The sequence below is a fragment of the Monodon monoceros genome, unplaced genomic scaffold (genome assembly GCF_005190385.1).
Source record: "Monodon monoceros isolate NGI ecotype Baffin Bay Population unplaced genomic scaffold, NGI_Narwhal_1 Super_Scaffold_12, whole genome shotgun sequence".
NCBI lineage: Eukaryota > Metazoa > Chordata > Mammalia > Artiodactyla > Monodontidae > Monodon > Monodon monoceros.
This window is the reverse complement of record NW_021703768.1, coordinates 523,542-551,082: the sequence shown is the minus strand read 5'-3', so window position 1 is coordinate 551,082 and position 27,541 is coordinate 523,542. Positions and strand designations below refer to the sequence as shown.

At 55.6% G+C, this 27,541-nt stretch overlaps 1 protein-coding gene across 2 annotated transcripts; it reads right to left on the bottom strand.

Moving 5' to 3' along the window:
* Positions 1 to 814: 814 nt before the first annotated feature.
* On the bottom strand, positions 815 to 26,843 carry SSU72 (SSU72 homolog, RNA polymerase II CTD phosphatase). 2 transcript variants are annotated; one of them, XM_029218039.1, is made up of 5 exons: positions 26,487 to 26,843; positions 16,526 to 16,669; positions 3,581 to 3,720; positions 2,799 to 2,917; positions 815 to 1,237 (listed from the first exon to the last, which is right to left on the bottom strand). In XM_029218039.1, exons 1-5 carry the CDS (start codon positions 26,663 to 26,665, stop codon positions 1,166 to 1,168), a joined length of 654 nt encoding a protein of 217 aa, XP_029073872.1. In that variant the 5' UTR covers positions 26,666 to 26,843; the 3' UTR covers positions 815 to 1,165. The 2 variants fall into 2 exon arrangements, with proteins under 2 accessions (XP_029073872.1, XP_029073871.1); XM_029218038.1 differs by having other exon boundaries at positions 1,087 to 1,422; positions 26,487 to 26,837.
* Between the last annotated feature and the right edge of the window lie 698 nt (positions 26,844 to 27,541).

The following is a 27,541-nucleotide window of genomic DNA, read 5'->3' as shown; positions in this document are numbered from 1 at the left end:
GCGCTCGCCGCGCCCGCCGCGCTCCGCTCCGCCCTCGGCTCTGCCTCCCGCTCTGCGCGCGGCGCGGCTCCGGCCCCCTCCCCCCGCGGCCTCCCCCGCGCCCGCCTCCCGGGAGGGACCTCGCCGCCCGCGGCCGCTCGCCCCCGCGACGCCGGCCGGACCCCTCCCCGGGGGCCGCAGGGCCCGCTCGCCCCCATCTGGCCAGTGCCGGCCCCTGGCTGCCTGCCCAGCGCCCCTGGACCACGGGCCGCGTCCCGTCCCGACCCGCCGGGGCGATCCCGGAGAGGCCCCGGGCTTCCTTCCGCTTTCCTCCTCCCCACTTCTCAGCTGGAGGCCCCTCCTCCCCGCCCGCCCGGGGTCGCCGGGTGAGGGGCTGCGGGCAGACTGGTCAGCACCCAGCCTCCTTCGGCAAGAGGCTGCCTTTAGTGGAGGGGCCGCAGGGTCGCTGCCAGGGAGGTCACTCCGGAGCCATGGCCACATGGCACAAGGATGGGGCCCAACAAAGGCTAAAGGATCCCCTACTGCGGGGGCAGGGCCAGCGTCAGCCCCGGCTCTCCTCAGGGGTGGGCCACGAAGCTCAGAGGCCCGCGTCGTAGCCCTGATGTGGCTGCCCCATGTTGCTGGGGGCTGGGGAGGGGTCATTGAGCCAGCCCACCATCCACAGGCCGGGGGACAGCACTGCCCACAGAGGAGTCCCCGGAACACCTCTGTGCCATGGAGACCAGGAGGGGTCACCAGGCAAGAGCGGTCCCCGCCCAGGGAGCAGGTGCCACATCCCTCCAGAGTCCCAGTGGACGGGAGGCCCTCGGGGTGGTGCTAGAGAGCTCAGCTTGACCCACAGGCCCGGACTGCCGTCTGAGGACCCTGACGGGAGGTCCAGGCCAGGCAGGGTACTCTGGATGAAGCCAGGACGACCAGCAACATCTACCGATGAGACAATGGCAGGTTCTTTCCCAAAAAGTACAGCCTGTTGCTTTATTCAGGGATTTGTACATTGCAGCCAGTTAGGGGAGACGGGAAAGGGGTGCTCAGTGAGAGGCAGATGGCTGGGGGGAAATGTGCTATCAACCGTTTTTTTCTTTTTTGGTTAAAGAAAAAAAACTATAATCAATGTCCCACTCGTAAGTGAAAGTGGGATGGGAAGAACTTGATTGTAATCTGGCATTTATGTATATCTTCTCATTTCATATGTACAGTTTATTTGGGCACTGCTACCGTCCGTCCATCGGCAGAATACCTAAAGGTAAAAACAAATATCAGGAAGGAAGAAGTATTAACAAAAGGAAGCTCAGCAAGGTGGCTCCAGGCGGGCGGGGGCCATCAGTAGAAGCAGACGGTGTGCAGGAAGGTCCTGCCGCTCTTCTCCTCAAACTCCTGCAGCAGCTCGTCAATCTCGTTCTCCATGTCCTCCGTGTGCTGGATCTGGAGCCAGAGGAGAGCCGCCCTGAGCCGCCCGCGCCCAATAGGCAGCCCCACCCCGCCCCGGCCTGGTGCCGCCCGTGCGTGTGCGGGGCGGGGCCGAGGGGAGCCCGACAGGGACGGGACACGGAGCGGCTGCAGCAGGGCGGGTGGCCTCAGATGCCACACATACGCGCACTGCAGGCGGACGCTCGCCGCCTGCACTGCCCCCACCCTGAAAATGAGCAGACCCGACCCATACAGTACTGTCGCGGGCCCGGTCAGCCAGCGAGGAAGCCCAGGGGCCGTCCCGTGCACTGTAGCGGGTTAAGCAGTGCCTGTGGCCCCCACCCGCCAGCTGCCACTAGCGTCTCTCCCGGCTGTGAGGCCCACCGTGTGTGCGGTTAGATGTCCCCTGGTGGAGAACCACCGCCCTGGAAGGAGGCGGCCCTGCCAGGGGACAGCCCCAGGGTGGTCCGGGGCCAGCTCCTCAGCCCGCCTGTCCTGGCAGGGGCTGGCCTGCGGCCGAGGCCCCTCGCTGCCCCCAGTCTCGGCCCGTGAGCAGTGCCTCTCCTCTGCAAGCTCTCGCCAGCCCGACCCAAGTGGCTGTCACGTGTGCTATTTCTGGGACGTGTCAGCCCCTTCAGCCCTGTCTTTTGCATGATGGCCAGACCATGGGAACAACTGCTGGAGCTTCAGCAGCCACCCTGGACCATGAGACACCTTGGGAACAGAAGCTGTGCTGGGCAAAGTAACAAGAGAGCAGGGGCCTGGGCCCCTCACACAGCAAACCCGTCCAGGCCTGCCTGTCTCCAGACTTCTTGGTTAAGCCTCGTTTTCTTCATTTTTCTATCACTCACAGTTAGTTGGCCTAAATGCAGAAGCCACAGGCCAAAGATATGACCAGACATATGAGTTGGGTCGGTCCTTTTGTCACATCTAAGAGGAAATGTTTGGCTCTGAGCACAGCTGCACAGTGGCTGCAAAAGCTCTTGGGGTTTCCTGTACAAGGGAAGATGCCCAGGGCCACTTGGGGAGGGCTGGACGTCTGGAATGAGAAGTGCGGGGGCAGAAGAGGACCAGAGCCCTTTGACGCCATCTCTGGGGGCTCCCGGGCTCCTCTAGCTGTTTGGGGTCTTGGCAGGGGGCCTAAGTCCCGGGAGCCATCTCCACAGAAGCCAGACCCCGGCAGGTCACTCACCCCTGCAATCAACCTAAAACGCTCAAAGGTGGATTCTTTAGCCAGAGCTGACTCGGTGACTCTCCCCTGTGGGCGCCTCTGCATTTATGGGTTTTAACGTTTGGCAATAAGCGGACCGTGAACCGAGCGGTGTGCTCGTCACGTTCATGCTGAAGCCCTTGTGTGCACGACGCAGGCCCGCCCAGGGCCCAATACTCACGCACTGGCAGAGCTCACAGATGAGGAACGCCCCCAGGGTGGCCTCCTCGTGGTTGTCCTGGATGTCCACGTTGATCACATGCACAGGCTGGCACGTCTCCTGCTCCCTAGAATTCAGATCTGACCGTGACAAGAGGACGGAAGTCAGAGGCCTCAGAACAGAGCGCAGGAGGCTGTGTGCTGCCCAGCCTTCCTTCGGGGATGCAGTTAAGGACCAACATCAGAGCATCTGACCAGGCCGAGCACTCCCCCCCCCCCCCGACCCCGCCAACCCCGGGAGGAGCCTCACGCCAAATACGGCTGGGACCGCAGGAAAGCTCGCGCTCATGAAGCTGGACCCCAGGCCACCTGGTCACACCCGCCAACTCCAGCCTGTCCCGCGGGACAGCAGCTGACAGCACCCTCACTTACAAAGCACCAGGCCCCGGTCCCTCTGCACCACACGTGCTCTTGCTGTGCCACAAAGGCCCTGAACCTGCACTGTGCTGTTGGCTGGCACAGGTGCTTTTGCCCTGGTGAACACGGTCAGCCCCAAGGCCACCATCTCCTGCCCCCACCCCCTCCCAGGGCCCACACAGGTCAGGGGCCCTCTGTCCACCTCTCTGTGGCCTTGCCCCATTTCCCCCGCCTGCCGGAGCCCACAGACGCACCGGGAACCCTTCTCCAGCCCTGGGCCAGGAAAAGACACCACGCACAGGACGGCCCGGCTGCCTCAGAGGCGCTGGACGCACAGCAGGACAGAGGGCACGGCACAGGGCCTGGTGCTGCAGCTGTTGCGCTTACCTTCCACCACCTGGTCGTATACCCGCTCTTCACAGGTGAGGATCAGATCAAACAGATCTTTGCAGTTCTGGAACCTTTCTGGCCGGGGCTTGATCCTCTTATTTCTGTCCAGCATGTGTAAAATGCCATTCTGCGTGTAGCTGAGTGCCCGAGTTAAGGAACTCTGGATAAAGGCCCCGCCCCCCCCCCCCCCCCCCCGGCGGGCGGGCGGCGGCCCCCCCCCCCCCCCCCCCCCCCCCCCCCCGCCCAGCAGGAGCATCAGGGCGACGGAGGCACGGAGGCACGTGGGGGCAGGCTGGGCCGCAATCCCCCATCCTGCAGGAGACAAGTCAGGTGAGGGTGCTCGCCCCCAGCCCAGCCTACTGGCTGCCCTTGGACCCACGCCTCTCCAGAAAGCAGACCTAGTGTCTGCAGCCTTCTCCCAGGTCCGTGTTTCCCCAACCAGGGATCGAAGCTGCACCCCCTGCAGTGGAAGCTCAGAGTCTTAACCACTGGGCCGCCAGGAAGTCACTGATGGCCTTTTTCGTCCTGCAGAGTCTTGGCAAACGCTCATGCTGAACCCAAGCCCTTCGGCAAAGACAAAGCTAACCTGGAAACCCAATCCCAAGCCCAGATCAGCATGGCAGTGAGAAAATCCGGAAACCCACCCAAGAGAGGACACGAAGAGTGTCCAGGAGGGAGAAGCCTTGGGTGAACTGAGGGCAGAGTGAAGGGAGCCCAGGCCCAGGACCTGGAAGGGCTGAGTCCCTCGGAGCTCGGATGGGCCACACAGGTCCCGCAGTCAAGGTCTGTGCCAAGCAGGTGGCCCTGAGCTGGAAGTGCCTCCTCTGGGACCCTCCAGACAGGACCCCACCCCCACCCCCAACCCCGATGGCTGTGTCCTTGGCCCCAGGAGAGGGCTCACTGCCCCAAAGACGAAGCCCGTGGTCTCTAAGGGTCATTCTGGATAGTTTGAAACAAGCATGTTGTCCACTCTACTCGGACACAGACGAGCTGATTTAGGAACTCTGAGGGATACATTTACTGTCTTTCCCAGATTTTAAGTTATGAGAGTTTATTTCAATAAGCTCGTATTACTCAAAATACATTTCCTACCTTCTTGGATGGTGAAAATGGCTTTTAAAATACATTTAATTAAGAGTTTTCACTTGAAAAGACACTTGACTGTTAGCTGTGGGGCGTTTTTGGTTCTTGCCATTTTTTAGACAAGCGTAATAACCACGGCCACCTCATGCTGGCCTGCGTCCCCGGGCTGGCCCTGCCGCCTCCTGGCTGCCCACAGCGGCTGCGCTGCTACATCTAGGTCTTCCTCCCCAGAACCTGATCCTTCGGACACCTGGCATCTATGTCCGGCAGAAAGACACAGGCCAGGGAGGCCCCACGTGGTGCGGGGCTGGTGGTGGAAGCTCCCTGCACTCCCACAGTGGCTCCAAGACCGGCCACCCAGACAGCCCGGCTTCAGGTGACACCAAGGCTCACGGTGACGGCTCCCTCAGAGGGGAGGCCACCAGGTGCTCGGGGGGCTCCTCAGGGTCCCCAGCAGTCTTGCAAAGCCCCTTCCTTCCTTCCTTGACCCTCAGTTATGCACATAGATGATGTAACAAATGAAAGTCAGCTGCACATAACTGAGGACAAAAGGCCTAATTCAGAGATCAAAGCCTCACCTTCATCAGTGTAACAAGGAAGGAGTAACAGAGACCTTTTGAGACTATTTTCTGGCAAATCCCGGATACGCAGGGCCCAGGCCGTGGCAGGCAGGACCAAGGACAGCGCATGCTGGGTGCGGGTGTGGTTCCTTGAGGATGAAACGACGAAACACTGGATTCCCAGGGACCTGCCTGAACTCCCGCCTCACACCAAGGTGAGACAGGAAAAGTGGGGATCAAGATGGCGACAGCTGTCTGCCACCAAGACAGAGCCTTCATTAGGGCCTGGCTTCTGAGGGAAGGCCCACGCTCTGTGCACAGAGGGAAGGAGGGAGGGAGGCAGGGGGCGTGCTCACCCCACAGAGGTTGGGATGCTGCAGACTCAGGGGCCAAGCACTCCTAGCTGAGCCACGACCTGCAGGGGCCAAGGCAGCAGGGCCCCAGCCACTCGAGGCATCTGCACCGAACCCATCGAGGCCAAGCCCGTGGACCAGAGCTGCAAGGGAGCCGGGCAGCCAGGACCACCCCCTGGGGCCCTGCCAGGTGGGAAGGACACGTTAGGTCCCTAGAACCACTCCCACCCCACATGGGTGCTCCCCCAGCCAACAGCGACCTTGGGCCCAGAGGCAGCGGCAGGCCTGGCTGACCACAGTGGGTAAAGGGCCAGCCGACCTGCCGAGGCAGGAAGCCTCCTTGAGGGAGGGAGAGCTGGCTGGGGCCTCCCTTTGAGCTCACACGCTTGTCAGAAATAAACCGCCCAGGCGGGGAAAGCTAGCTCAAGAGCCCAACCCAGGCGGACGGAGGCCGAGGTGGGTGCAGGTAGAGAACACGGTGTCTGGGCCCCTGCCCCTGCACCACGTCTCTGGGCTGCGGCTGTGCACCCCAGCTCACGCCTGGAGCCGCTGCACCTTCAGAGGGCGGGTCTCCCCCCTCACCTGGGACAGATGAAGGGCGGCGTGGGCACCTCCTCTGCGGTGCAGATCCGCAGCTCCTCAAGGGTGGGGGCCCCAGAAAGACGAGAGGTTCTGTCTGCTGCCACAGGAAGTACGACAACAAAGGATCGTTCTGAAACACTCTGGGGTCCTACCCATCAAACGATGCAGACCCTGTCAGCGGAGAGCACATGCTCTCGAAACTGCTACATGCGCACTGGCAAGCCTGCTGGAGCGACCCCGCGAGGGACACTCAGATTCAGGATGGGCCCAGGGACTGTCCTGAGGGGAACACGGCAGGCACAGGGGGCTTGTGTCCAAAGTTCAAGGGCAAAAGGCAAACATACCGGAGGGTTTGAGATGCACCCAAAGGGACCACAGACCGGCCTTGAGCCAGGACCTGGGCCTGGAGGCTGCCCGTCCGGAATGGCAGAACCTGCTCTGACCCGGGTGCCCGAGGGCTCCAGTCTGTTCTAGTTCAAGGCAACTTCTCAGATGTGAGGTTTAGCCCCCAACCACGAGTTCATCCTACATACGTGTGCTCAGCACGGAAAACAGGTTCAGCTGAACGCTTCTGTCTCAACAGTGATGCTGAGAGATACGGGCCTGACAGTGCGTCTGGCAGACGTGACTTCTGGGTGCCTGAGGCAACGCCTTCCCGAGCCCTCGGAGCGCAAGCACATCATTCCTCCTGCTGCCCCAGCCCAGCCGTGTGGGGGGATTCGGCAAGGATGCGGCTCTGCTTCCCGTCGGACAAGGAGGGCCCGGGAGGTGGGCAGAGGGGGCCAGGCCGGCACAGAGCAGGCCCCGGTGCGCGGAGCCCATGCTGGGAACCTGGGGTCAAAGCAGAGATGCCCCCTGTGAAGGCAGGTGGCTGAGGGCAGAGGCAGGGGCCAGACCAGTGAGGAGACGGATGGGCCGATTCCAGGGCAGGGGTGAGGCGCCGACAGAACCCACATATGGGGTCAGACGCTCCCTCGGAGGTTTAACAGTGGAGCCCACGCCACCACGTCCCCTCCCAGCCCAGGGCCCAGGCCTCTGCCGAGGAGCGGCCAGGCTCCCGCTCCCCCAGGGACAGAAGTGCTTCCCTTCCCAGGGTCGGAAGTGACACACCTCAGCCTGGTCGCCCACAAACATCACCCAGCGCACGTGATGGAGACAAACCTGGGAAGAGACAGCTTCGGAACACCGAGAACAGAAGCAGGATCTCCAGGTGGAGTCAGAACCCCGAGGAAGTGGGCGAGGGGGCCAGGGGCAGTGCCAGCCGAGCCCTGTCGGGAAGGCGCTTCCGGCAAGTGGCCTCCCAGGCCCGCCGGCCGCTACCACCTGTGTTCTCTCCCAACAGCCAGGCCCGGGAGCCCGGCTCTGCCCCCGCACTGGGGCTCTGGGAATGGAGCGGGGCAGGGGGCGGCTCGGGCAGGCCCTGGCTGGACCATTGCGGTGTGTGCTTCACCGAGAGAGGATGCCCTCGTCCGAGTTGTTCCTTGGATGCTGACCAAATGGAGCCCAGGGACGTTCTGGTCCATCGGCATCAGCACCTCTGCCCCCCAACGGCACCAGGCGTTTCCCGCCTCGAGGCTTAGCCCGGGGTGTGAACCCAAATCCCACGGCTGGAGCTGGCCAACTGGGCTGTGCCCCAGAACACGCTCGTCCCAGGCATCCTCCAACCTAATTCTACCTCCAGTACTGAGCTTGATCCAGCTGAAACGGAAGATGCAAAACCCCTCACACAGGGGCCCAAGTGCCTCTGGGGGAAGGTCCTCAAAGACAAGGACCAGCCCCCCGCTGGCCTGGACGGGTGACCACTGGCCAGCCACGGGCAAGAGCTGGGGCTTGTGCAAACCCACTGGGCCGAGCACAGCACCAAGGTAAGCAGGACCTCGTGCCTCTGGAAGCCCATGGTGACCTCCCAACTCCAAATCCAGGAGTCTGGACCCCTGGGCAGCGGCCCTGCGCTCTTCTCTGCTGGATTCAAGAATCCACTCAGAGCCCTGCCCACCTGTGGGGCTTCCCTCTGGGGTGCCCGTCCCGGGAGAGGGGGAGGCAGCCAGGAGCTCCCTCCCTGCACATGAAGCCTCCTGGGCACTGAGTGGATGTGCGGCTCTGCAGGGAAATGGGCCTCCCACCCCATCTCGGGAACAAATTAATCATTTTGCTCAAATTTTAGCCTCACTACCTAACGACAACCTCGCCACCTTCATTTCAGATGGGCACCAACCGCAGCTGCACGGGTCCAGCCCTCACCCATGCCTTCCCTGTGCCGCCAACAGTCTGCTGTCACAATACCCCCAGGGTTTTGTGTCAGAGCCATTAGCCTCATAAGGCCTCGTGAAAAGCACAAGCCCAAGAAGCAGTCACTGGCCACTGGGGGAGGCAGGACGGGTGACAGCCTCATGTCTGTGAAACAGCCACATCCCCAGACAGAAAACTTAAGAACAAACTGGGTGCCGCAGACACACGTGCTACACAAAGGACGCCCTGGAGGACAGCGCAGGGAGCCACGGGATGCATAACTGGGCCGTTTTTTGGAACAGGTATCACGTAGAAAAAGAATGATGAAAATTAGAAAAGCAAACCTCTTGAGCAGCATGTGCAGAGAGGGTGCTCCAAACGGCCTGAGGCCCGCAGGGACCAGAAGCCTCTGTCTCATGAGCCGCCCGTGGGGCCGGGGCCAGGCGAGCAGGGCCACAGGCAGCCAGGAAAGGGCAGGACAAACCGAAGCAGAGGAGCGACTACAACTCCCCAGACTGCAACGTAGCAGCGAGGTCGCTTTGGTCGGGCCAAAGTCAGCAAAAAATGAATTGGGAAGTAGCAAATACATTTCATCCGTAATCATGTTCTACACACACTAGTCACAGGCCCGGCTTCCAGAGCACGTCCCGGTCGTGTGGAGCCCCCCGGAGGGCAGCTGCCATCCCCCCCACCCCCCACCAAGAACACAGCCTGGACCGGAAGGCGAGGAACACTCACCCGTCTGATCGACCAGGGCCCCTCCACCAGCCCTCCCGGGACGGGCGCAGCATCCTAGGGGCTCTGCTCGCCCGGCCTCTTCTGCACGGGGCCTGGGGCCCGGGAGGTAAGAACCCGCCATCCCTCTTCTTCAAAGGAAACACTCCCTGCACAATGGTGTTAGAAACAAAACAAAACAGTGATGGCCAGAAAGCAGACTGCAACCCTCCAGTCCAATCTCTCCTCCTCAGAAACCCGACCTCAGAAGCCACCTTAAGTCAGCCTGAAGGGGACAGATGGCAGAGACAGACAACACCGTCTAACCAGGTGTGGCTTTAGCAGACTTTAAATAATACAAGTAGGGCTTCCCTGGTGGCGCAGTGGTTGAGAGTCTGCCTGCTGATGCAGGGGACACGGGTTTGAGCCCTGGTCCAGGAAGATCCCGCATGCCGTGGAGCAACTAAGCCCGTGCGCCACAACTACTGAAGCCTGCGCTCTAGAGCCCGCGAACCACAACTACTGAGCCCGTGTGCCACAACTACTGAAGCCTGCGTGCCTAGAGCCCGTGCTCCACGACAAGAGAAGCCACCACAATGAGAAGCCCGCGCACCGCAACGAAGAGTAGCCCCTGCTCGCTGCAACCAGAGAAAGCCTGCGTGCAGCAACAAAGACCCAACGCAGCCAAAAATAATAAATAAATTTATTTTTAAAAATAAATAAAAGTGGTAGACCACTTGTCCAAATAGGGTAAAATGCTACATTTATTTAAATTTGAGAGGAAGCTCAAGAAAATATTTTTTTAATAAATTGGCTGGATAAATAAAAATGCAATGGGAAAAATATCTTTAGTCTTAGTGTTTTGTTTCAAATAGACACGTACCTACCCTCCAGCTGTGTGACATCATAAAAATTTTGATCTCAAAACAAAAGAGAAAACCTGAGTCCTAGGCTGGAGCATTTTACTTACTTTTTGAGAAAAAACCCTCAGATCATGAATTAGTCTGCAAATACCAAATCACTTCTACATAAATGGTTCAAAACAGACTAAATCCCAAACATCACAGGGCGGCAGGGGGGTGGGGAGGGTGCGGTGGGGGAACAACGTGGTGATGCTCTAGGTGCCGATCTCCTGGCCGCCTACCGCCCACCTCCAAGCAGCGCCCGAGATCCACCCCAAACACTGTGAGTTCAAGGAAAAATAAAATGACCCCCACCCTCACTGAAATTCCACTTACTGAGTGATTTAAGCAGGAACAGCACCAAGCCCAGGGTGGCCACCGACCCAGATGTCCCTGGATGACCCCCTGTGCTCCCTGCCGAGCCCTGGCCAAGCTTGGCGTTCTCGAGACCACGCAGTTTGCACAAGAAACCAAACCGTCTGGCTAAGATGGAGGGAGGGTGGGGGGCTGGCCCAAGAGGCCAGTGGTCATTGCAAACCAACCCACCTGTGCCCAGCAGGGTTCCCCGTGGGGACCCGCGGGAGCAGCCAGGGTCGAGAGGCCTCTGAGAAACACAGCAGAGGAAGGAAGGGCCGCAAGCCTCCCAGGCAGGAAGCAGCCGAGAGGAGGAGCGCTGCCGAGTGTCCCCAGCTACCTGGGACACACCAAGGGCTGCCCGACACGGCCTGGCAGAGCCTGTCCTGACAGACTGTCCGTTCTTATTCTGGTGGTCATGGTGACGCCCTGCCTGTCCTGATGGGGCTGGGGCAGGGTGGCTGTGCTCCTGCACACGAGCCAGGGAAAGGCCGACGGCAGAGTTCAGGAGCTTACAGGTGACGCCCACGCACCAGGGAGATGCTCCACGAAGTGTCCGCGGAGATGGCGCTTTGGGGCCAGATTCCTTGAGCCCAACCCCGTGCCAGGGAGAGGCCCTGCCCCCAGACACGGACATGCGACCCAGACCCTCCCTGAAGGCCCCCACGACAGTGCTTCTCTAGTTTCCAGGATGTGTGTCCCCAAAGACGCCCTGCTCAAGTCCCTCACTTTAGAGGATGGCATCGGTAAGGTGCAGGTTCACGTGTGGACGGGGCGTTTCGGGGGCAGGAGCCTGGGGCACCTAATGGCGACGCAGCTTGGGCACAAGGCCGCTGCTGTACGCACTCCTTCAGTCCCCATCCACACGAGGAGCGGTCAGTGCCGAGGTGGACGTGGCTGGACCCCGTCAGGGTTCAGGGCCAGGGGGAAAGCTGTACCCACACGGTGCTGGCACCTAGGCCCACACCCGCCCACGGCAAGGCCCGCCCAGCCCACTCCCACACCTCCTCACAAGCCCTGCCCTGAGGCGGGGGGGAGGGCATTCCTGATGCCCACCCGGCCCCCGACCTCGGAGCTGTCACAGCTCACCCAGATTCCCACCGGCCGGCCAGCCCTCCAACGCTGGCCACAGGCCACGGCCACCTCGAATTCAGACTCCAGACACATGCCAGGTGCCAACGGGAGGGGCCAGAGCTGACTACTGCTCCCCCCCCCCCGCCAGGGAACCCTGACAACCCCTCACCTGTTATGGGTGGAGACACCCTCCCCTCCAAGACACCCAGTCTGTGTTTTCACGGCGAAGCAGCATGGATGCAAGAGGTCTCCCTCGAGCCACGGGTCTGGGGCAGCACAGGGGCCCAACTGCGGCCGCCCATGGCTCTGAATCGGGCCCCTTCCTCCCTGGAGCCGGGGGGCGAGGCCAGGGAGAGCAGGCCGGCAGGCGGGCGGTGGCGCTGCAGCTGCCGTGTGTGGTCACGGGAACACTCAGCCACCAGCCGTGGGAGCGGTATCCTCAGCACTGGGCACGAGCAAGGCCGACAGCGAACAGCTTCAGGCTTGAGATACTCTCAAAGGCTGTGGCGACTGCTGGGACCCTCGAGCATGAAGAGCCGATCCACCACAAGCTGTCACGAGGCCCCACCGCTCCTGAGGCTGGCGGCGGAGCTCTGGCGCGGTCTGCAATGGCCTCGCCACCCCGGTACCCACTCAAAGTGAACCCACCAACGAGGGCTGCGGCGTCACCCACCGGCTACACGCTGCGTCTGCACCCCACCTGCCGCAGGCTGTGGGGACCAGGCCCGACCTGCCCTGCTGTCGCCTCAGGAGGGACCCCGCAGCCACCTCGGGCAGCCAGCTGCTCGACTCGGGGCAATGCCTGTCAGACATGCAAGCTTCTCTTCCGGCCACATCTGAAATACCTGAAGGCCTTAATTTTTATTTTAAGCCTGAGTGCTTTTCTAAAACCCCAAACCTTAAGCGTCAGTGAAGCTAGATCAGTTTCCCTGGGAACCAGTGTCTGGCTTAGGGACACACTCGCATGTTAAACAGACACTGTTTTCAGTAACCACCTGAAACCACAGCTGCCGACCAGGGTGAAATGAGATGGGGTCACATAGGCGAGCTCACGCCAGGCACGCACGGGGCCAGTGAGGGTGACCAGGGACCGTCCACGACGGGGGTCAGGCAGGACACGCTGAAGGTGGGAGCCCAAGGGGCTTGGACTTGAAGTGCAGGAAGTGTCCTCAGGGCAGGGCCGGGCAGCCACCCCATGCCACCGAGCGCAGCAAGAGAAGGCGAGGAGGGTCTGACGAGACCCCAAGAACAAGGTTCTGGAAAAGCCCAGGGACCTTGAGCAGGACGGAGCTGCCGTGTCCACTAACCTCGTACCCAGGATGGAGGCCCGGAGGCTGTGGGATTTATACTCTTAGAAATCACATTTATTATTACCTTTTACCCCAAGACAACAAAAATTACACAGTGGAGAAGTGAGTATACACATAAATTAATCTAAGGCCTAAAAGACAATGAAATTGAGAAACTGAAAATGAATAAACAAATAGTTAAAAAACAATCTAACCCCAGAGGTATTTAATTACAAAAGAGCCACAGGAGAAAGAGGGAAAGTATGCGAGATACAAGTTCAACACGCAGCCTGCACTTACAGGGTAAAGTCAGGATCTGGGCGAGTGTTAGTTATATCTGCACTTCAACTCACTGCTTGGGGAGCAATTGGTCACATGTATTAAAAATCACATGAACTATATTCACAGCTACACATTCACTTGCTTTTTAAGACAAGTGGTTTTGTAACTCACAAAGCAATTATCCAAAACCAATGAAAGATGGCTCTCCTGGAGCCGTGAGGACACTGCCAGCCTCACCTTTCCTGGCGGCCCCTCCTCCGTGACTGGGCCCAGGGACCCTGTTCCTTAGGTCACAGGTTGGCCAGTCTTACGTTTAGAAGAAAATGACTTATCTTCCCCCAAAAGTGCTCCAAGTAGGCTGAGGTTCAGGTGCAAATTCTGCTCAACTGATGCTGGAGAGCCCGGGAGGAAGCTCAGGTGTGGAAAGTGGCTCAGGCAGAAAATGGAAAGATCTGGAAGCCTCCACCAACTTGACACAGGAGGTACACTACAGCCCCCAAACGGAACACCAAGTTTGAAGCTGCTCTGTATTCAAAAGGACTCCAAGGCAAAGGGATGAAAAAACTTAAGGTCCACAGGAACATTTACACATAAGAGGACAGCTCAACGACAACGACAAAAGGACAGCTCAACTTCCGACGTTAGGCAGAAGCTAGCTCCTAAAGACCCGTGCTGTACGACCTGTGGATCAGAAACGTCCAGAAGAGGCAGAGCCACAGGCGGGGACTGGGCCAGCAGCTGCCAGGGGGCTTCCTGAGGAGAAAACATCCTACAGTGTGCTGACTGCACAGCCCCGTGGACCCGCGAAGCCGTGCACTTGAAGCAGGTAGATCGTCTCACAGTCAAGGACAGCTCCCGCCTTAGAGGCGTCCGAAGAGAAGACCCTCTTACATGCCTGGGGAGGGTCAGGTGAACCCAGATTTCCTGCACTATCGTTGAGAATTCCCACAGGGGGAGGGAAATGTAAACCTCACCAGGCTGTCTAGCTCCTCACAGGGCTGGGCGACACCAGGCAGGTGCTCTGCGGCCACACCTGTCACTGTAGGACCGAGGCCGTAGCCTCTCAACCCAACCCACCCCTGCTTGTGGCGAGAAAACCAAAAGCAAAATCCCTATTTACAGCCAAATAATTAACAAATAAACTGCTTGGCTACTAACGACTACAGACCAGAACTCACTGAGGGCTCAAGAACCACAGGGTCCCAGGCCCCAGCCCACAGGGGGGCAGAGCGGTGCCCAGGCAAAGCCCGCAGATGTCTCCAGGTCCCATCTGTCCCTGCCAGCCACTTGGCCTCAACTCCCCGGCTCTGCCCAACAAGGGGCATCTTCTCTTCCCTGAAAATTCAAACATTTACTGAATGTTGTTTTATCCTTGGGTTTCATCTTACAATATTTTCCTAGCTTTGCACTGTTACAAAAGCCACCACTTCTGCAAATGTCCAGGTATTCTATGCTACAGATTTAGGTTTTTACCTCTTGTCTGCTGTGTCCTGAGCACATGGGGAAACGCGGGGCTCCCTGTCCCACACCTGATCACCAACCCTGCCCAAGTTGGCAGGGCCTCCGGCCCCCCACCCCCTGGCATCCTGCCAGTGTCCCAGTGGACTCCCCATCCCCCGGCAGATGCTCCTGTTACTGGCCAAGGGCTGACTCAGGCAGAGCTGAGCATAGTGCCAGACACAGCCTTGTTTTGCCCCTTCCCACCCCACCCAGAAGGTAGAAATCCCACCCAAGTGAAGCCAGCAAAGCGACAAGGCTCCCTCCCAGAGGCTCGTGAAGGGCAACCAACGGGGGGGGGGGGTGTCTATGGAGGCAACTTCCCTACACAGGGCCCGGACAGCAGGCACAACCATCCCCTGGACTGGATGCTGCTGGGGAGACCACGGGCCTGTACAGTCACCCCGAGAGGACAGTCTGAGTTCTGAGAGGCTGGGCTCTGCCCCTTCGTTTAGAGCGACCAGGGACACGCACAAAATCCCTCCAGATTTGGTCTACAATGTGTAAATGCTGCCCATTCCCAGAAGTAGCTCTGATGTGAAAGACCTAACTTACAATAATTAAGGGAGTACAGACAAGTAAGTGCATTATCTGTTGTCGTTTCTCTTGTTAAGTCTTTAAAAAACGAATGGTGCTAACTGAACAATAATCTTAAAAAATACTGGGTTGGCCAAAAAGTTCTTTCGGGTTTTTCTGTAACATCTTACCCTACAGAAAAGCCCAAAGAAATTTCTGGCCAACTCACTAGATGGGGTCTCAAGTTAAGCTTATCAACAGAGAGTTTTCAGTGCAAGAACCAAAAGCCTGGAGTTGGATCACAGCTTTCCCAGGGGAGCGGCCGTGGCTGGCGCCTCTCCACAAGGTTAGGACGACTCTCACCACACAGCACCACCACGCGGAGCCCAGGACACAGCTGGCATCTCCCCGGCAGTGCGCAGAGCTGTTCCTAACGTGGTCTGCGCCTTCTGAGAAAGGGGTGTGTGCGCAAGGTGCGCTGCAGGGTCTCTTGGGGCTTCCACACCCCCGGGAGGGCCTTGGGACTGCATGGGGCAGCGGGGGGTGCTGGTTCTGGTGGGCGTGAGTCCTGGACCCCCAGCACCAGTGCCCGGCTGGGGCACTGACGAGAAATGCCTGCATTTCTGCCCCAACACCCCCACCCCATGTCTTCCCTTGCAGCTGGGAGGAGCGGGCAGCGACCACCAGCGCCCAGTGCATTTTGCTGGAATGACCTCCGGGGCCCCTCGCAGCTAACTAATTAATCTATAGGTGTACAGAGAACGTTCGTAGTTTATTCACAATTGCAAGAACGCCGAAGTGAAGGAAGCTTTCCACCTGGTGTCTATACTCCTCTCGCTTGGGATGTGTCTGGTCTCCATCCTGAGAACCACCGTCACTCATGGTAACATGAGGTGTCCCAGGAATTTAAAGCAGCCCGGGGTGACCGTGAAGTGTCTGGTCGAAACCCAGCCAGCAAGGATGATCTTAATATCCACAGCCTGGGGTCACATTCACACGAATCTGGCTTTAAAATACCTTCCTTTCCCGTGAGTCTTAGGAAGCAGACAAAGTCTGTTTTGTCTCTTCCTGAAAGGAAGTCAAGTCCTCTCAAATTCCTTGCTTCTAACATGCTTCCTTCGGCACCCAATGTGGCCCTCTCACGAGCTGACCCTCCAGAAAGAGCACCAGAGTGTGAGGCAGCCGCCCGTGAACCAGTGCACACCCACGCCCACACCTACCTGCAGTGTGCAAAGCCACGGATGGCGGGGTCCCACCTTCCTCACCTAAGCTGCTCTAATACTGTATCACAACCTTCCCCGACTGTGTCCACGTGAACTGCAGCCCACGGCCCCGAGTGGCTCCAACCTCTGGACGGTCCCGTGAGCACCAGAACAGAAACCCAGTGACCCCGCACACCTCAAATGGGCCGCCGCGTCCCCTGCCTCACAGGTGCCCCTGAGTGGTGCCCACAGGTGACACCTGTCAGAGACAAGCACACAGGGTTAAAGGGCAACCACTGGGATGCAGTTCTTTGTCTTTCCTAAGGAGATCGTTGTACATCTGGTCATATGTGGTTTTGAAATCATAAACGTTTGGCTTGTCGGGTGCTGGTCCTGGAAGCTTCACGTGAGTTCCTGTTCCAAAGGACCGGACGCTGAATCCTCGTTTGCTGAAAGACACAAAACGACAGAGAATCACAGTTGGATTAAATGAGACACAAAATGCTAAAAAGGAAAATGAAATGGGAAATGGACTATATGAACAACTTTGTTGGTCTCAAAGAACATGTTTCTCAATTCTTAACTCTAAGTATTTTATTCGCAAATTAAAAAAAATCCTGTAGCACGTTACACAAAAGCTAGGTGAAGCCAATCCAAACAGAAAACAAAGGATCCTGGAACGTAGGGGAACGAGGTGGATGTCTGTGATGGCCACAGGATAGACACGTGGTAGAGGGAAGATTTCACCTAGAATGTCTTGTCATCTGACTCCTGTCCTGGTCTCTAGAAGGAAACCATTTGTCCAGGTTTCCAGCTGCCGTGATGCAGGCTTCCCAGGACCAAGAACGGAGTTTCCAGAGCCCCGGAGCAGAGGGACACTCCCCCGGCCTCCTACCTCGAGGCGCCAGCTGCGAGGGCCAGAGATAAGGGAATGGCTGAGTGTCTCCTAATAAACTGAGGGAACCTCCCTGACAGGCAGCATCCACGAGCCACAATCGCACCCTAAGCAAGGAAGGTCATCGCACACACTGCGGCCCCAACGCCATCCTCACTCAGACCCCAGCTGCAGACCCCATGTTCCCTCAAACTCACAAGCGGTGAAAGCCAACACTGGGAGTGTTCAAAGCGTCTACGTGAAACGGCCTTCTCATCCTAACCTCGTGTTTATACATCACTAAAACGTCCGTGTGGAAGCATCCCTGCCTGCCAACTCGGGAGCAGGCCCCAGGCCCACCAGCCCCGACGTTCTCCTCACGGCCCCGCAGGCTCTGAGGTGGCCGCGGTCACTGTCTCAAGCTTTTTTGTACATTTTATTGCAGCTCAGGGGTGTCTGGCCACATCTGGAGGCCCACGGAGGAGCGAGCGTGTCCATGCACACACGTCCCAGCACGTGGGGAAGCCCAGGTCTGCAGGCGCCACTCCCCCGATCCCTCGTGGGCACCAATGCCTCATGGGCACCGATGCCTCTCTGCTGAAAGGCGGACAAATAAGGGAGGAAACCTCACTTGGCCCCCGGCGCCCATGGAGCGAGACCCGTGGTCTCTCCCAGCAGACACAGCACTTCGAGAAGCCCAGCCCAAGAGTCACTGTCCCTCCCACAAAAGACAGGAAGGACCCACAGGTCACTTGCTGTCACTGTGAGAACGGGGAGGGACGCAAGGAGCTCAGCCACTGAGCCTGGTGCGACAGAGCCTCACGGACACACGTTTTTAAAGTGCTTCTCATCCGGTTTGGGTCAAACACCTTGCCTGAGTCCTCTGAAGCTGGTAAAAGCTGGTAATGTCCCTCTGTCCCTGGAAGGCCCGAGCTGTGCCCTCAACCAGGCCCCAGAGGTCACTGTGATGGAGAACATGGGGGACAACAGGCACGACTGAGGAGTGAATGGGGCCATGGCCACCTTAGCTGTAAATGGACCACAACCAACCCAGCCCCAGTTTACGTGCAGCTCCGGGCCCCGGGGAGAGGGAGGCTGGGATGCAAGGGCCCAGCCACGCGGGCACCTCCACCCACAGGCTCCAGCAGGTGCCCAACAGACCACGTCATCCAACCCGTTTCCTCACCAGGTCAGGTACGTACAATAAAAGAAATGTTTTCTGTCAAAGGACCAACAAGCCAGGGATGAAGGCCCCCTTGACAACAGCCGCGCGGGGGTCACACTCTCCCGAGACAGTGACCGGGAACAGGTCACGGCCACGGGTGCCATGGGAACACACAGCAGTGGGCCACGCTTGTCTTGCCGGCTTCATAATTTGCCACTACTCCACAAGAACTGCCCGAAACAGAGAGCTTATCCTCGTAGTGCCAAGCCCCTCACCCCAAAAATACCCTGGAAGGAGCAGGTCCTTGAGGGAGGAACGTGTGCTATGGAAAAACACTAACCCACAGAAGCAATGTCCCTGAGGGCTTGGAGCTGAGTCCAGTCCCTGCAGAGGGAGCCCAAGGTGTGACCCTGCCAGGAAGTGACACAGTGACTGCGTGAATCCAACTGCTCGACACACTCCTGGGGCCACCCCGGGCCTGTCTCCAAAGGCCACGAATCGGTTCACAAGACCTTGGGAGAAAGGCCTGTCTTCTGGTGGATGCTTTAAAACAAGTCATTTGAAACCAAATAATGAGTAAGTTAAATATGTGAGAGATAGTGCCTTTACAGCTCAGAATACGAAACCACGGCTGAGGCCACTTTTCTCAGCTAGCTACCCAAGAAGCCTGCTCCAAAAGGGGTCCCAAAAATCATCTGGGGGAACAGTGGGAAAAACAAAACGCTTCCCAACAAAAATAAGTGAAAGATTCATTTAGACACAGTTCCTCCATCACTTTTTTAAAAAAAATCAGTATTTCTACATCTCAGTCATTTCCTTCTGGTCATTCCTTTTGAGATACTTACTCATAATTAAAGAACTTATTTACATGAGCCCAACTCTTAAACCTAAGTTCAAATTTATTAAAATGAGCCCAAGCACAACTACTCTTGAAATACATTAATGAAATATATACTGAATAAGTCTTAATTTAGCCAGGCAGCAGCAAAGGAGACTGTTAAATCCCCAATGGCTAAAGTTTTAAGACTGAAAAACCACCACCACTTCTACTGGTGGCAGGTTAGCCATTCCATTTTTGATCCAATGGTATTTTCTGGAGCTTACTATATGTGCTGGGGATTCAGCAGTGATCGCAACAGACCTAAATCCCTCTCCTCAGATGCTCTGGGAGTGGGAACAAAGTAGGTAACCCTCCAGGACACAGAACAGGGGAAGTGCAGAGATGGCAAAGCTGCGGGGCTGGGGGTGATGGGAAACAGGGTGCCTGGGGGCTCCCGACACATCCTGCACCCCGTGATGCAGGCCCCAGACAGGACCCCAGGGTGTTCCTGGGGTTGGCGTAGGGCATGTGTGCCACTGAAAAACTGCCCATAGGGTTCCCAAGAGGCCCTAGGTGGAGAGGCCCCAGCACAGGGTCTCACATGCCCCCGCCTCCTGCCGGGGCAGTGAGCCTGAACTGCCCAGGTGGATAACCTCCTTCCCTCACCTCCTGTCACAACAGGGGCTGAGGTGTGCGCTAGGTGTCCAAGTGAAACACTGTCCATATCCCTAAAAGTAGATCACCCCAAAGATAACCTGGGCCCATTTTCCACACGGCTGATCCCTAACAGGGCTTCTAAGAGGATGCCTGCTAGGTCTCTGAAAGGCTGGGTGAGGTCTCTCCTACTAGAAACCGTCGGGGGAGGGGGGCCGCAGCTGCCCTCTCCTCACTGCCCTCCCTAACTGCCTGAAATGTTACTCAAGCATATTTAAAAGTAAAATGAAACCCCAAAAGAGGAATTTACTGGCAGAAGAATTTAAACTGCACACACAAAAAGAAACCCAGTTTGTTCTTCCCCCAACAAAATGGTCACAAGTGGCAAAAAGGCTAGTTAACAACAGAAGCCCTGTTTCTTCTAAGCTCATGCAACTGACAAAACAGCTCATCTTGTGTGTGACTATGTACAGGGACAATGTGTTTCTTACATAAAAGGACTGAGCGCTGTAAAAATATTGCTGACCACCAAAAGGCTTTGTCTCAGGGGCCAATTATTTTGTATGTTAAACAAATCTTCCAGACAAGTATTTATCGAACTTGTCTTTATAGGTATCAAAAATCTATCAGAAAGATATAGAAATTATGTTACACATTAAGATACAGAAATGTTAAGTTATAGAAAAGATTACACTATCATAAAAAACATTGGGGCTTCCCTGGTGGCGCAGCGGTTGAGAGTCCGCCTGCCGATGCAGGGGACACGGGTTTGTGTCCTAGTCCAGGAGGATCCCACATGCCGCGGAGCAGCTGGGCCTGTGAGCCATGGCCGCTGAGCCTGCGCGTCTGGAGCCTGTGCTCCACAACGGGAGAGGCCACAACAGGGAGGGCCCCGCGAACGGCAAAAAAAAAAAAAAAAAAAGTTGAATTTTGGGAAACAGAATTGTTTCAGTTGTTATCCTGATGCCTAAAGGTAAAATATTAAAGTTAAAATGAATACCAATCAAGAAAACACCCAGGGCTTCCCTGGTGGCGCAGTGGTTGAGTCCGCCTGCCGATGCAGGGGACACAGGTTCGTGCCCCGGTCCGGGAAGATCCCACATGCCGCGGAGCGGCTGGGCCCGTGAGCCATGGCCGCTGAGACTGCGCGTCTGGAGCCTGTGCTCTGCAACGGGAGAGGCCACAACAGTGAGAGGCCCGCGTACCGCCAAAAAAAAAAAAAAAGAAAAAGAAAAAAAGAAAACACCCAAATTTACAGTATGGGTTATGCCATTTTTTTTTCTATTTTCTATAGTGTGGTTATTAACCTAATTCAAAGCATTATTGTGGCTAAGACTGAAATCCTAGACCACTGCAAACCTTCTGAAAGTAGGACCTGTCCCTGAGTAGGACACAAGATGCTTACGAGCATAAGTCACCTTTACTACAGGTAAAGTCGCCCACTGCTCAATCAGCTGTTTCTAGCTGCACAATGACCTCATGCTTACCCAACACAGATCAACTGCTCAAGCACCATGACACTATAACGCCCGCCTGCAGTTTCACTGTGGTATAGCCACAAGCTGGGAAGATCAACTTCCTGAAACGTTAATATTCCAGTAAAGTTGATGTCACCCCTAGTAAAACGTCAGCCTAAGCACTTCCCAATGTTTTCTAGGGTTTATTTTATTCTTACCCTCCCATAGGTCAAGAAGAAAACAAAAGGCCACTCAGCATGAGATCACCATGCACAGAGCTTGTCAAACGTGCTTTGTTTAGCGCCCAAGAGAGCTCCTGCTTAGATGTCCCTGCTCCAGGCCTGCTCTTCCTCGACCCTGACTTCTCGAAGGCCAGCCTGCTCTGCTGGCCACTGTCGGCCTCCCCAGGGTGCAGGGCCAGCAGAGTAGGGCCTCAAGATCTGGTACTTCAGCTGTTCCAGTCCCAGCACTGCGCTAAGCGCTACTAACCATGGTGAACCCGCTCAACTATCTTCCCTGGGCTCGACCTGTTCTCACCTACGGAAGGTTGGAGATGATGATCCTTAAGGCAGGGGAAAATGTTTTAGCTGCTGGAACTGATACCATGCTTGGTCTACCCAGTTTCGTCTCAATGTTCACATCCAAACAGAAATCTACCTTCTTCCAACCAAGCCTTCTGGTCTTAGTTCTGCCTCCTGAAGACAAAAAGCAAAAAAACAATGCAGAGTCCCTTAAAATCTATGATGGCAAACGTGTCCCCTGTAGGCACCTCTTCTATCCTTATACACACAATTTCAAATCTTCCACCTCCCCAGATAGTTTCCAGTTTACCTTCTTCAAGTGTACCCAGAAACAAAGTATCAAAAATGCAGCCAAAGGGGCCGCAGGGGATAGCAGACAATCCCTCCCTGGTTTAGAACAGGAGGCTTCTGGAAATGTGTTCAAGACAAGGGGAGAGTTTAGCACCATCTGGGAGAGTGCTGTGTCAAGCCGCCTGGGCTCACTCAGATCCTGTTCAGATCCCAGCAGCCCTGAGACTCAGTCCCCTCTGGGAGAGGCTGTCTGAGTACCTCCATCCCAGTGTGGCTAGGGTCCACATACTCTACTCATGACATTAAGACTTGAGCGCCCCACCCCAAATCGGAGAATCAAAGGATCTCAGCTGACTGTTGCACTCCCCGCAGCCTGGATCCTCCTCCAGCCCGCGTTCTATCCCATCAGTTCTGTCACTCATCCGTCAGCACTGGAGCCCCTTGTAGCCAGATCCTTGCTGTCACTCATGAGCTGGGGCTTCTTGCTCTGGGTATTATCTCCTCACCTGTGTACGTGTGCACATCCTAAGAGTTGTGAGGGTGAAATCAGATGGCACTTGCAAAGCACCTGGCACAGAGGAGCTCAAGAGACTGATTCTAACCTTTTTTCTTCCACATCTGCAGCCTCTCTGCTCATCTTCCCAAAATCAAACTGCCCAGGAAATTACGATTGAAAACAGTAATTTAGAGAAGTCTTTCTTTAAAATCTGTTTTGAATTGCTACAATTAAAAACAGCTTCCAGGGCTTCCCTGGTGGCGCAGTGGTTGAGAGTCCACCTGCCAATGCAGGGGACACGGGTTCATGCCCCAGTCCGGGAAGATCCCACATGCCGCAGAGCGGCTAGGCCCATAAGCCATTGCCGCTGAGCCTGCCGTCCGGAGCCTGTGCTCCGCAATGGGAGAGGCCACAGCAGTGAGAGGCCCGCGTACAGCAAAAAAAAAACAAAAACAAAAAAAAACCAGCTTCCAAAAATCAGGAGGCCCCTTGACCTCTAACAGAGAGTTTGGAACAAAAAAATAAATTAATTGGTTCCAAAGGGACACCTTAATCCACAGAGTACAAAGAACAGGAGGCTCTGTGGAAACAAACATAGTCTTCCTGCACCCCTTAAAAAACCTGAATGGCTCCAGGACTAGTATTTCAAACAATTTAGTCTCAAAAGATCAAAAATGATCACCCCAGGGAACATTATGACTAGCTCTAGAAAACGCCAACATTTATTAACACTTGCATTTGACTTCTCAGAAACATACAGCCTGAGCAGATTTTCAAGGGGGCAAAAATAAAATTGGGTTTCACTAATAAATGACCTAGCGTGCATGCTTGATCAACTACATTCCTTATGATAGTTCATTTCAGAAGTTTTCCTATGCATAGTTTTATTTAGTTGTAACCAAACTGTATACACAATTTTCCTGTTTTCACTTACACATTTTTTTTTTTTTGGCCATGCCCTGCAGCATGTGGGATCTTAGTTCCCCCACCAGGAATTGAACCTGTGCCCCCTGCATTGGGAGCTCGGAGTCTTAACCAGTGGACCACAAGGGAAGCCCCTTATGGTACCTTTTTTTTTTTTTTTTTTGCAGTACATGGGCCTCTCACTCTTGTGGTCTCTTCCAACGCGGAGCACAGGCTCCGGACGCGCAGGCTCAGCGGCCATGGCTCACGGGCCCAGCCGCTCTGCGGCATGTGGGATCTTCCCGGACTGGGGCATGAACCCGTGTCCCCTGCATCGGCAGGCAGACTCTCAACCACTGTGCCACCAAGGAAGCCCTACTGTACCATTTTTAAAAATTTATTTATTTATTTAATCGTACCATTTTTAAATGCTTTTCACAATCATCTTCAAGGCCTAAGCCTCTAAATCTTTTATAAGCTCTACTAGTTGTAACAAAAACCATCATATAAATTTCTTAAACATCTTTTTAAACCCTGTAAGTTATCGAAAGAGATAAAGCCATAAATAATTTTCAGAAGTGAAAACGACACAAAAAGTTGTTCAATCTCAATAGCAATTTTAAAACTAAAGGGCGAGATACTTTTGCCCCAGCAGCATGAAAAGATATAAATAATGCCCATATTGTGAGGAAATGGGAATTCTATAAACAGGTACTTTTCTGGAAGGCAGTTTGGCAGAATGTATGAAAATGTAAAATATGCCTACTTTTTGACTCAGCAATTTATGCCAAGGAAATAACTAGAAAAGTGTACAAAGATACTTAAAATGGCACAAGAATGTGGACATTATAAAACTGAAAACCAACCACCTGTTACGGGGAGTGGCTACAAAGTGACTGCTGCACAGGACTGCTCTGAGTACTGGCTCATGGTTTTGTAACCACCGCTATTACTCAACATGAATAGATATGTTCAAATCCAATGTGTAAAAAGAAAAGCAGAAATGAATACTGAAATCAAACTATGTTCACGTTCTGCGGAGAGATTACCTAACAGTGCTCTGGCCTCCCTTCAGTGTGTGTCCGGATGTCTGCAAGAACATCCAGAAAGAAGGGTGTACCCCAAAATGGTACCGTGATCCTTATCTTCTTCATCTTCTATATTTTCTACAGCGAGGATTTTTTGCAACAAGCAAATACTACCATTTTAACAAAGGAAAACACCCCCCAAATATAAGCATTTCAGAAATTAAAGATTCATGTCTAAAATAACTTCACATTCATGATACAAATAATGTATGTTACCCTAAACTTACCTCCTTTTGCCCTCATTCTGAATCTACTCTTCTCATGAGTAAATTTGAAAAATAGTAAAATGCGTAAAAGTACACAAGCATCCCTACTTGGTGATTATTTGGGGGCTCTTCTGCACCCTCATTTCCGCAGGAGACCCAAGGCTGTGCCAGTTACTTTGAACTAAGCAAGGGCTTAAATCTTGCTGGTGACTGTCTCAGGGCTATCAGATAGGCAAGACTTTGGAACTGATTTACTAACAAAGTTGCTACAGTAAATTTAAAAACATTTCCTTTTGTAAGATTTCACCCCAACTTTGTTATGCAGATAGAGAAGAGCTTAAATAAAGGATCACCAGCCAGAACCAGCAGAATGAGGTGGTCTCCAGATCACTTGTCATTCTAATTAAAGACATTAAATTTTATTCTCGTTGAATAATTTTCCTGGAGCGTGAACCTTGCAATCTTTTCCTTAAAGTTACCACTTTTAGTGACTCTGAACAGATAAATGCAGTTTGGGGATCAGATCCAACACACTGTAATTCTTGCACTTTTCCAATTTTAAAACAACTTTACAGTTTAAAAAATTCTAGTTTAGAAACGAACTCCATATTGGTTTGTAAGGTTGCAAGCATATCACACTAGACCAAACAACAACATTAACTGAATACTGCAGACAGTGTGGTAGATGTTAGGAAGAATTAAACTCATAACTAGCATATCGTGGACACCTGGTGCGTCCAGCTTCATTAAAAACGAGGGGCGAGGGAGAATTCTGATTTCCCCGGTAGAGTCAAAGCTGACTGCCGTAGTAGGAGAAGCAGCGAGGCATGGTTGTCCTGTAATGTCCACATAAGAAAACTTCAGAAGAAACGGCAGTTTCAACTTTTACTATCAAAGTTGACATGTACACCAAACTTTAACTGTAATGCAAGGTGTCAATTTCACATTCTGTAAAGTGATTTTGAACGAAAAAAAATTTATCAAACGGGAATAAAATTTTATTAAACATATACAACACCAGCGTCACAAAAGGGTAGTTAGCACTGAAACGTGAAACCAAACTCACGTGTAGCTCAGAAATTATCGACTGGAGATTTCCCAAGGGAGGAGAAAGGATTTTTTTTGCATGAGACTTGAAAAATGTAGATAGAAGCAAATACACAAATGCATGAAATTAAAATAGGCCATTTCCGTGTTTTTACGACTTGTTCTATCCTGAGATCCTGTCGCGCAAGTTTTCCAAATTTGATAAAAAGGCGACACGCCCTGGACACAACCGGCCTATCCTCTCGTGGACCCTAACCTTCGTCTTGCAACTTACCGCCTCACTGCTGAGCATTTTACAGAGGCCATGACTTTCAGATACACAGACGTGCGTACGAAGTAGACGCGAACAGCATCAGCCTTTCAGGTTTACTAGCAGCTTTGAGGTTTCAGCGACCCGGAAACATTTCGGCTCAGAATGTGAATTTTTCGCGACGCTAAGCACACGTGGGGGACCGCGCGGCGGACCGAGTTTTGTCGATTCCTCGCTGCGCTCGGCCCTGTAGCCAACGAGCCTGGAGGCGGCGAGGCCTCTCGGCCGTCCTTCGGGGGCCGCCGCGCACCGCCCGCCTGGGAACCTGGGCCGCCCAGCACGGGTCAGGGAGAACCGGGGCCGGGAACCGCGGCCGCCGCCACACAGCACGGGCCGGGAGCCGGAACCGCCCAGCACGGGCCGGTCGGCCGGAGGGACGGCCGGTCGGCCGGCGTCCGCGGGGCGCGCTGGGCCAGGGCGGAGGCCCCAACTACCTGAGGATGTTGTGCGCCTCCATGCTCCGGTTCTGGTTGCTCGAGCACACCACCGCCACCCGCAGCGGCGATGACGGCATGGCGGCGGCCGCACGGTCCGCGACTCCCGCTTCGGGACTCCCACCCAGCCGCGCCGCTTCCGCGCGAGCAAGATGGCGGCCCCGGCGCCCGGAAGTCATTACGCGAAGCGGCGGCGCCGGCTACGTAGCGCGTCAGGACGCGCGGCGCTGGCGTGTGTACGGCGTCCCAGCGGCTTCCCAGCGCCGGCCCAGAGAGCTGGACCGCGGACTGTGGGAGGCCCAGCTCCCCGGGCGCCACACCGGCCAGCGAGCGCGCCGCTGCTTCGGGCGCGAGCGCCGAGGCCGGCGCTTGGCACGGAAGCCTCCTGGCGCTCTGCGTTGGCGTCCTGACGTCACAAGCCCCCGCCGCCGTCGCCGCTAGTGACGCGCAAGGCGTCGCGCCGGCTCCTGTGACGTCACGCGCGCCGTCGCCGTCGCCTGGAGTGACGCGAGAGGCGCCGCGGCCCGTGGGGCGGGCGTTGGAGGTGACTGGTCGTGCCCGGCGTCTACAGGTACCGATCTGCGCGCTCCGTCCACCCAGGTTGTTTTCGCACCTGCCGCCCGAGCCGGCGATCCTCCCTCGCCCGCTCTCCGCTCGCCCTCAGCCAGTCCCCGAGATCCTCCATGTCGCTCCTTGCGCGCCTCCACCGGTCTAGGCCGAGCCCCCGCGCCCCTCCTGGGACGACTGCCACGGTCCCCAAGCTCGCGCAGACGCCAGCGCGTGGCTGTCCTCTGAAAGCCCTGGGAAGTTTGACATTTAAGTGATGTTGTGAAAGTATTTGAAGAGATGATTAGAGAGGAGGCGTAAGGAGGTGTGAGGAAACCTCTCGGGTTGGGGGAGCAAATTGACTTAGATCCTTGAGTTGGTTTGGAGGCGCTGCGGGCGTGAGGTTTGGGGTCATGATATGACAGTGAAACTAATCAACCCGGTTTTGTTCTCCAGCCACGTCCGGCCGCTTGGAGTGGCCAATGAGCTGATGTTTTGATCTGGAAGCG

Coding starts and splice junctions, on each gene's coding strand:
- SSU72 (XM_029218038.1), bottom strand. CDS start 26,665: ATGACTTCCGGGCGCCGGGGCCGCCATCTTGCTCGCGCGGAAGCGGCG. Junction 16,670..26,486: donor GAGGCGCACAACATCCTCAG/GTAGTTGGGGCC, acceptor TGTGTCTTTCAG/CAAACGAGGATTCAGCGTCC. Junction 2,918..3,580: donor ATACGACCAGGTGGTGGAAG/GTAAGCGCAACA, acceptor TGTCACGGTCAG/ATCTGAATTCTAGGGAGCAG.